This window comes from Ornithodoros turicata, unplaced genomic scaffold, assembly GCF_037126465.1.
Source record: "Ornithodoros turicata isolate Travis unplaced genomic scaffold, ASM3712646v1 ctg00000746.1, whole genome shotgun sequence".
NCBI classification, from domain to species: Eukaryota; Metazoa; Arthropoda; class Arachnida; order Ixodida; family Argasidae; genus Ornithodoros; species Ornithodoros turicata.
The window spans coordinates 329,183-339,937 of NW_026999400.1; the positions used below are offsets into that span (position 1 = coordinate 329,183).

A 10,755-nucleotide genomic window follows, 5' to 3' on the forward strand; every position below is an offset into this window, starting at 1 on the left:
CTATATCTGGCCGTTCGAGGCCTACGTGTTGGTGCCGTCAATATTTGTTGGCTTGCATCGCCCAGTTCTCGTTGTTTATCACACTTCTCCTCCAACCTTATTCGTCGCCTGAGATGCCACGCCTCCGGCTGCCCAATAGGAACCGTTCTCTCAATACACCAAGGAACAACAGTAGCGAAAATGTTGTACGCCCTCCCCCATCGCAAGTCCCAGTTCATATGCAATGGAGGCTTTCGAGCAGTTACACTGTGGTGTATTCAGGAGTGCACACCGCATCATGCCCTCAGCCCGCAACGTTGCTAAAACTTACTTTTTTTCCACTGCAACTTCTTGCAACTCAGCAACGTATATTACAAACGGTCTATTAATTACAACGCCTGCTTCGGAGATGAAAGGACTGCACACTGTGTCGGTTTCCAGCCACCCTGCGAAACTTCGATAACCTATCAATCAGACCTCCCCCTGCTCCCCCATGACAAGCCTCCATGGGTCACCATGGACATAAATTATCAGGCCCAAGTACTTGGCATGACTCAAAAGTCTATCGTACCTAACTACAAGGTCCGGGTACTTGTCGTTGACTGGATCTGTGAGAGGTATAGCAGCTATACTTGCATGTCTACACAGGCACCTCTGTCAATAAGCCGAGGGGTTTCAGCGCAATCCCTTACAACATCCCGGTCGACTTCCTAGTTTTCCTACGGTGTCCTACTTTCTGCTATACATCTGTTCGTTGGTAGAACCACAACTTTCGTCACGTTTAAGGCCGGTCTGGTCGGCAATGTGTCTGGTTGTTCTCGAGTTCCATGTCAAAGCGTGTCGATCGTGTAAGCTAGAAATCAGTACCTGTCCTGTTAGTAACCGCACATTTCATAGGTGGTCGCTCGAAGACGTTTTTGTGCACGCATTCTACTCGTGACAGGTGGTGCTCTGATTGCAACGTCCGCATGGCAGGTGGTACGGACGTCTTCATTCCCATAAATTCAGCAGCATTGTGTCTGCTCGCTAATCATTGACGATGATATACCGATGATTCCACGCGCATTACTAGTATATCGTTTGCGCAATTTCGTGAAATAGACACCAGGAGCCGACGCCGGCTGTCGAGAGTGTGGCGGAAGTCCCTCTCTGTAAATAAGAGAAGACGTCAGAATGAAACCGACCAATGAGGAAACGTCCTACAGGCAACCCTGAGCAACGCCACCTAGATACGACCACCAGCCATGATGACATTAAATGAGCCATGACGACAGCCAATCGCCGAAGACGCGACTTTAACACACAGGCTTTCTGTGACTACCAGTGGCTGCCCATGCCCAGGCTGATGGAGGATCGTTTCCATAGCTACGGCCGGTGAAAGCACGGTTTTGATTGGCTGACTCTTATTTGTTACGTCACGTCGCTCAGGCGGGAGATTTGCTTTCTATCTAGGTGGTGTTGCCCTGAGCCGCTTGAGCTGTTAGCGTTTCCAATGTTTACAACGCGCCTAGTCAGGAGAACAGGCGAACTCGGAAACAATGCCAATCGTGTGCACGGTGCCCTCTGACTCGCCCTTGAAACATACATCATCATGGTCTTTAGCCGTATGACAATGAAGCCATGAGTTACCCATTTTTAGCCCACGTGAAATTAACTTGGTATTGCAGTTTCCATGTATGCACTGACGCATATTCAAGTCGGGAAAGGATGCAAGCTTTATAGAGAATAAGAAATACGGTATTTCTTCTCACACGGTATTTCTTATTCTCTATAAAGCTTGCGTCCTTCCCAGACTTCAATATACGTCAGTGGTATGGAATGCTTTATGTGCCACCGATATCAAACATCTTGAAGCGGTGCAAAAGAGGGCACTTCATACTATTCATTCGCGTTTCTTGCGGAATGTCTCCGCATTTTTATCTTATGACTATGACAAGCTTTCAAATTACCTGCACTTGCTTCCTCTTGTTAACCGCAGCCACATTCATGCCATGATGTTTCTTTATAAACGTGTGCACTCCATATTTGATTCCCCTTTTCTGTTAGGCCGCCTAAATTTTTGACTCTCCCGTGCTACTCTGCGGAACCCCCCAACGTTCTATGTCAGCCACTGCTGTTCTAATGATCCCCTTACACGGTGCCAAATTTTGTTTAACTCTCTTCCTTCATCTCTTGATATTTTTTCGTCATCATGTACGTACTTCATCACTTAGGTACCATTTCTTTTCTCATTTTTCGGAACTTTCTTTTTCTTTGACTTTTTCTGATAATTTCCCTTTTGTTGCCGCGCGATTGTATGTGTTTCTCACATTACAATGCTCTTTTCTTGTTTTCAATTCATGTCATGTATATTTTTTTCTTTTCTTCATGTACAGTTTTTTTTTTGTGTGTGTGATTGCATAGATCGTGTCTTGTTGTTAGAGCATATTGTCTGTATTTGCATATTGTATTATTGTATTTGTTATGTATATCGTATCTATTTATAGTGCATTGTATTGTGTTTGTGTGCGCCAACATTAGGGTCGTCACGACCGTTCTTGGGCACAAATAAAACATTATTATTATTATTCATCGCTACACCGCCGTTCCTTTACCCACATCATTTTTATTGGTCTCTCGATGAGGAATTTAATAATATTTACATATTTCACACATATTGCACGTTGTCGTCGACCTTCCACTCATTAAAAAGTCATGCACGCACTCAAAGTAAACGTAAAACGCCGCATGTAAGAATATCACAACTAAGAGCAATTCAAGAAAATAATAAATCACCGTCACAACGACAGAGAAATATGGCGTTGCTCGGCATCTTGTTGGTCTGTCGACGAGGAATCTGATACTGACACATGTTTCCAATATTGCACATTGTCCTCAACCTTTCACTCGTATGAAAAGCATGTATGTAGTCACGGTGAACGAAACACACAGCCTACGAGTGTCACAACAAATTCCTTAACGGTACAAACAATAATAAATAATTGTCACAAAAACACGGAAATGTATGACGTTGCTCTTGTTACTCAGCAGAACAAACGGGAATTGATACCGGCAAATACTTTGTTCTTATATGAGGAATTCTGAAATATTGACTCAGTTAAGCAGCGCATTGACAGGTTTCTTTACTGCAACTCAAAGACTACAAACACAGGTTTGAAACGAAATACGAAATTTGTAGCATCTCTTGCCTAGTTTGTAGGATCCTCCAACATTTATTTACCCCCCCCCCCTTTTTTTTAAAATAAAAACTTCGTGTGGACACGCAATGTGCGAACCTGAAATTGGCAAGGTTGTAAAATAGGTTTTGAAAGAAACTGTCTCATGACGTCTCCAGTCCCTATTAAATAATCAAGCAGGGCGATGTTACTTCTCATAAAGCGCGTTAACGCTCGCAGTGTGGCCAATAGGCCCCGCTTTCTCAGGAAATCATGAGTGAGCGTTTGTTGGCCTCGCCCGTGTGATGTTGTAAAGTTCTGTTTTGGGAATGCACACTGTTAAAACAGCCAACTGGCGTACAGAACGATATCCTTTATCCTGACTTATTTGAAACACGACGTGTCTTCAGGAGGCATTTTACAAGATGTGAAGCGTCCGAAATAGGCGGGTCCATCCAATTTTCCAGAATTCGGAATGATGATTGGCTAAGAGCGAGTTATTGTAGCGTGTTATACCACTTAACGCCGAGTACTGCTGTGATTGGGCGAAAGTGTAAGACCAATAATAAGAAATGGACCGGCCGATTAGAGTAGTTACGGGTGCTCTCACTGACCTCGAAGGCGTAATCGTGGTATACTCATTTCAACGGACACACATGAGATGTATTAGCATTCTTGCACGCAGAGAAACCACTAGTCGCTCTCAGCTCTATTTATCCCGAACTATACTACTTTGTACACGTTTGGCACCCAGCTGGACACGCAATGACGCCGTTGAGATGAAAGGACGTATAGAGAGGAATGAAAGACAAGACAACTAGATAATTATCCACTATTACCTTCCTTGTCCGTTCTTCCTCAACCTTAAACTCCAATGCTAACTCCAAATTATTATTATTATTATAACTGCTACCAGTTGGGCGGCTTGGTTTCTCGATTATTTACAGCATTATGCGTCCTATTTTACACGTCATACACGTTATTTTGTCAATATGAAACATTTCTATATTCCTTATACATTTTAGGCAGGGGACTGTACAGTAATATTGCGCATGTTCTACACAGATATTTGATTCTATTTGTGTTTGATTAAATTTATAATTTTCAAATTGCCTTCGCCGCTCGGCACTTACGTCAATGAGAAGTGCTGCGCGCTGTGGTCATTCGCTCGCGTCCAGCTTGTTTAAATACGCCATTAGGCGTTATGTGCCAATCATATCTTCCATACTATGTATTTCCTACACAACACGCATTGCCACGTGTAGTCGTGTGTACCATCTGAAACGTATACCTCATTTACTATAGTTCAGCGTTTCCACAATCGGTGCACCACAACTACGCTTGTTCATGATCACAGTTCAAACAGTCTCATTGAAGAGAGGCGCTACTTTCTATCACCAGACGAACTGTCCTCATCATCTCTGGTCTGCGGTGAGGATGACACGGGGCTAGAAGGGTTCGCACCTAACACCATGGATCGCTGATCACATGGTGGACCGCTGGCAAGGAATCCTGGCCCGAGGAATGGGTTGAACGTGGGACCAGATGCGAGATAATGAGGTGGCCACAAGCCTTGCCGTTGAGCCAGCTTCATCCGAGCTGTCATCTGTTTCTTCCATTTTGTCCTGAGGTTCGAACAAGTGAATTGTTTTGAGAAACGTTCATGTCAGGTATAGGGAATGTGGCAACTGAAACTTGAGAATAGGAAATGAAGCAACAGTTGGGCCGGTTGGTACGGAAGCGTCAGGAAAGCAATAACAAATACGCGGGACAAGAGGACACACAGAACTAGTCGGGTTCAAACTATTTACTACATGACCAATCTAAACAATGCTACATATACAGAAGGTGACTGTCGCGTGCGCCCTGTATTTGTTGTCGCTTTTGTGATGGGGGGGGGGGATGGGATATATTTATTAGACGAAAGGAAAAAAAATCGGGGGAAAGGTCAGCCAACGGGTCGTCGGCTTGCTATGCCGCAACAAAAGAAAATTAATGAAGATGAAGATAGTAGAAGAAATAAATAAAAACGAAAAGAAAAGTATGAAGAAGAAAGAAAAGAAGAAGAACGAAGACGAAGGAAGAAGAATAAACTAAATAGAAAAGGAAATAATTGGGAAGTAAAGGATAGACCAACAAATGGTGAAAGAAGGGATGAGACACATTAAAGACAAAGATGACAAAAGAAAAGATGACAAGCAGTGAAAGCATGATGGGATGAATTACAGAATATGACTTTAGACGACTTAAAAAGCATGAGGTTCATGCGTTCAGGGTGAGAGTGGGGAACTGAAGAGTGAGATTGCGCGACTGGATTGATGGACTGCGAATACAAATCATGTGAACTCTTGTTCGTGCTAGACTTAAAGAATATGACGTTTGAGATTTTACAATAACTGACAATCTGCACGAGATAACGTGAATACGAATTCATTGACCATCAGAGAAAATAGAAATAACACGTCTAATTGACCATGATTATTCGCTGCTTGCTTTCTCCCATGGGAACTAAGCACGCAAGGCACCGTGACAGCACTTACTAAAGAACCGGGTTGTGCTCTATGTACACCCCATGCTGACGATGTTGTCGCGAAGTTCTGATACAGAATTATAATAAAACGCATGCAGAAAAAGCTACGGGAATTACAAACGCATACATTAACGACAACGTTTCGAAGCATGTAACTGCGAAAGGCGAATTACTGTTCCGAGCGCAAATTATTGCAATTTAAACATCTAAGTGTTTTTTTTTTCGCTATGCACTATGGTTGTTACAGGAAGAGAGGACACTTAAGGGCGCTGCAGTGCGTCTCCGCCGTCGCACGCCATGTAGGAGCACTAAGAGGGACTCCATGTGAATTGATCACTGATTCATCAATTCCTCTGACACATCCAATCATCAGGCTACCTATCGGGATATCGGGGGGCGACCATGTAAAAGTCTTTCGCTGAGTCAGTGTCTTGTCATTGCAAAATTCAGTTTACAAGAAGGCCCTAAAAATCAGCGTTGTGCGGAGCAGCGCGTGCCCTTGGTCTGATGCACTGAGGTAGGGAGTGGGGACATGTCACTCTGGCGCCATCCCTTTCTCTTGGAGGAAAGGTAATTGGAGTAGATCTACCACGTAAGTATGTGTCCGCCGATTTCTGTGCCGACATGACACACGTGTCGCGACTGGGATAATTTCGACCACCTGGGGTTCTTTCACGTGCGTCATCGGATATCTACATCGAATGGGTGTGTGTTATACTATTACTGTAATACATTTTGTATTAGTATTACGTATTATAATACGCATTTTCAAAAAGTATTTGTGTTGGAATTATAAATATGCCAGGTGCGTACAGTAATAATATTTTGGTATAGTAATAATACTGTACAAGAACATGTATTATAGTACCAATACAGTAATAGTTCTGAAACAGTGTACTACAAGTAATACACCAATGCTGGTAATACATCGTTTTGGATTACTTTTGAAAATGAGTATTATATAAGTAACACTAATACGAAAATGAAATGTAATTCAGTAATACGATTCTAATGCAGTGTATTATAATACGTGCCCACCCGTCACACCATGCAGATCACTCCTTTTCCTCGTGCAATTTGCCGCGTTCGAAACCGGTACACTTATGGAGGGAGCTTTCAAACTTCCTTTAAATAATAATATTGGACATAACCTTATGAATTTTGGACTTACCCTTCACAAACACGTCAGTTACACAAATACACGCGAACTTGTGAGCATTTTTTTCTCATTCTGAACATTTTATATGCAGTTGCTATAACTCACGTACCTTCTGTTCTGAAACCACGTCTTGATCTGCACCTCCGTGAGGTTCAGTGCAGAGGATAGTTCCATTCTCTTGCTTACGCTCAGGTACTTGTCGACCTGGACATAAAACGTGCCTGTGCGTCATTTACAAACGAGCTCTCATTAGATGTAACAAGTTGGAGGGCAGCTGTGGTTACCTTGAACTCCGATTCGAGCCTTTCGAGCTGTTGGCGCTGTAGGCTTGTCGAGGTTTTCTTTCTACCACCTGGCTTCTGGGCCGTCTTCCAGAAGGTTTCGGAGCTGCAATTCCACAAAGCTCTGCGTGTAGACATCAGACACCACAACATCAGAATGAAAGAAACCTAAAAATAAGTTTTCGCAATATACGGTGAGTGCTCGAACAAGTATTCTGTTATGCCTGACGTACGAGTGCTTATGTGATGTTTATGTGAATAGAGTGCAAGTGCATGTCCAACATGGTGTTGCTGTCGCATTTCACCAGTGCTGCTCCGGCGTGAATAAAGAGACGATGAAAGATGAAAGTGACTGAAAAGGTTAGCCAGCTGTAGGAGTCGAACCCACATCTTCTGGATTGCCTGGATTTCAGTGACTTTCATTTTCATCGTCAATTTCTTAGCAAATTGAGGCTTTGTATGTGTTTGTCCCTTCTATGTCGTTCCAGCCTCAGAACATCAGTTCTCTCGTGAATAAGAGGTTTATTAACACAAGTGATTGCAAGAGGGTAGGAAACTAGAATGAATATTCCAGGAATGCTTCGAAACATCTCTGGGCGTTATTTAATCACTTTCTTTATGGGAAACGTTCCCTTCTTTCTTCACCCACACTACGCATTTTCGGGACAGGGTGTGTAAACCTAGAAACAACTTCTCACATCAGGGTTTTCATTTTATGCTTCGTCAACAAACAGACATATTTTCGAAAAGTTGACAACGTAAAACTGTGGGCTCATTAAGGTAATCATGGTCGAATTAATTAATAACACGGCCGCCTGCACACAACTTCGTTGCTTCGAGAGAGGCGCTCACAGACTGCAATGATTTGATTCCCGTATTTCCCTTTCTGTATTACTTGGCCCTGTGCGCCACTCCCATCAGTGCTGCGTCTTCCTCCAGACGACAGACCTCGTGAACAAATTAGGAGTTGACCTTTCATGTCATCTACACTCGTTACACCTCGTTATCTTATATGCGTTTTTGCTTCATCTTTGTATACTATATTTTTCTTTTAGGAATAGTAAGCCGACTTTCGGTCAGGCTGACCTTTCCGAAATAAACGTATATCCCCCCCCCTCCCTTATTTGGCACAGCTTAAACTCAGTGACCAGACTTGTCGGCGCGTTCTGTTTTCAGAAGTTTGTTGCGGTTGCTAGTGGAGCTCGCTGAATCGCACAGCATGAATTAAACCTTAAACGCACCGTATAAGCAGCGTAAGAAGAAAAGATGGAGAATATCCTGTGATAGCACGAAGACTAATGAATACCAACATTAGACCATGGGTTCCTGTTGGAGCAGCGTTTAAGGTGCGACCTCCCGGGGTCAGCTGGGGAACAGCTGATTGCGGACTGCCGCAATCAGCTGTTCCCCCGCTGACCGCGGGAGTACCGCACAGCTATCACATATCCTCCATTCGATTACCTCCATTTTATAAGACGTGAGCAATGGAACAATAAAGGGGCGGAACGGCAGACGGTAAAAAAAAATGTTCAAATGGCGCCAAAATATCACGTAATAGGGGAGCAAATGAAGCCAAAATGGTGACGTGAAATGGAACCGTCATATTATATGGTGTTCACGAAGAAAATATGCATTATATGGCACGAAACATTGTGAAATTGTGTCGTTGTGACTCGTAATGCCTAAGCCTAAGCTCGCGTAAGGGGGCGCAAAAAGATCACTTTTGGGAGCAAGGGGGGTGTGTGCAAATTTCCCACTTGTCTCTTAGAAGGCGAAAAGTAGACGCCGGTACTGGTTAGGGTGTCCGTTAGAACGCATTTAAAAAAATATGCATTTTGCATGAACTCCTGGGCCCTAATGATTACTAAGTGTCCAAATTGAGTTCCTTAATATGATATAATTTCCAGTCGATTTACACGATAGGTGAGTGCGCCATTATTTGTATATGGCGACATGTGGAGCGCGACACCTTGAAAGACATTCAACCGAGGTGATGTGATGTGAGGTGTTTTCGAGAATTCCGTCCGTTTTCGCCTATTCCCATTTCGCCTATTCCAACATATCGGATTAAAGAGCTGGGACGGGTGAATGGCATTAGGCGAAACGGGACTGCCATCAAGTGGGCGTTACGTACCAGCCCCCACCGTTAGTGACTGACGTGCGCAAGAAATGAAATTCGCTCATGGGTAAACCTAAATACGAAAAAAAAAAAAAAAAAAACACACAATTGATCACACAAAGAGGAAACAAAGTTTATGGAAGGTACTCCGGAGATGTGCAGCATTTTTTTTTCTTTTTTCGGTCGTCGCGAGGTCTCCCTTGAAAGAAATGCTATCACATTTAAAAGCCAGCTGGCATGTACAGTGTGTGCAAGCCAGGCTGGCAGAAAAAAAAAAAGGAAAGGTTGGCCATGATCTACGTGTGGGGAGTAATACATTCTCCCAATCTCTGAACATGAGGCTCCCAAAGCTTTCTGAAGTAACGCGTGCACCGTCATGGAACTGTCACTGCGTCCATCGCTCAAGTCATGTTTACATTTCAACGCAGCTATTAACTTCACCTTTCGTTCAAATGGACGCTGTGCACGATATGAGAAAATCGACACTACTTTCTGCCACACCAACCGACGTCTATTACGTGCATTCAGTCTTGCACGCGAGGTTATAATAGAGATACTCATGGATATCACCGCTTTTATTGCAAATTTTAAACACCAAATAACATTTTGTGGTCCATGTCACCACGTTTTTGTTCACGCATGCAAAAAAACTCCCAGAGGACGCTCGTGCGTGTACGGTGGCCGGAGCCTTGTAGCTAAAATAGCCCTGTTTTTCATAGATTTAGAAGTTACTCATCAAAAAGAACTCGTTACAAGTTAAGTTACCGTGTGCAAAATGTAACTAAGTTAATAACGAAGTTCTTCAGCCTGAAATGTAACTCGCAGTTACTGAGTTACTCAAAAAACAAGAACGAGTTACTTCCAAGTTACTTCGGACACAAAATAGCATTACGGCAGGTGCAGCGCGCGTGAGCAGTTGAGTTAGACCTTGAAGTTGCCTGCGTAGGAGTGCAACACGCTTATAACGTTTTCTAACAATAGACCTCTCCCGGTTTGTAAACAAATAACGTCATAGTGTTCGACAGCGCCACAAATTTGGTGGAATTGAACTACGCTCGAAGCTAGAGGTGAACAAGGACGGCGCCCGAAAGCCACGTACGGTCTTGAGGGGGTACGATATGGTCCTTTAAAGGGACGCGACCCTCGGTCCTGCTTTTCTTTCAATGGGAGGCAGCGAACAAGTGCCCGTTACTGGAACCCAGCCCTCTGCTTTCCGATTTGTTTCTGTTTCAGTCTGTCTACCAATGTCATGGTGACGTTTCTCTGGTAAAGGTCTATTCGAACGTCCTTGCAAATTACTCCCTGTGGGCGCACAATGGTTCAGCTTAATTTCAATGGCAGCGGTTCTTACTTCCTTAATAAAATACTGTCATGATTGAATATCACGTTTTATGGCAAAATGCCATGAAGGAACTGGAGAGAAAGCATAGTAAATATGTGACGTGAGTGAAAAGCGAGTTAAAAGTAACTTGGAACTTAACCTTAAGTTACTTTGGCAAAGTTACCTGAAAAAGGAACGTGTTCCTCTGAAA

At 43.4% G+C, this 10,755-nt stretch overlaps 1 protein-coding gene across 1 annotated transcript; it reads right to left on the bottom strand.

Moving 5' to 3' along the window:
* Positions 1-3,245: 3,245 nt before the first annotated feature.
* On the bottom strand, positions 3,246-7,533 carry LOC135374785 (homeobox protein ceh-19-like). Its single transcript, XM_064607715.1, has 4 exons — positions 7,493-7,533; positions 7,108-7,210; positions 6,933-7,027; positions 3,246-4,759 (listed from the first exon to the last, which is right to left on the bottom strand). The coding sequence occupies exons 1-4, from the start codon at positions 7,531-7,533 to the stop codon at positions 4,519-4,521; spliced, it is 480 nt and encodes a 159-aa protein (XP_064463785.1). The 3' UTR covers positions 3,246-4,518.
* Positions 7,534-10,755: the final 3,222 nt, after the last annotated feature.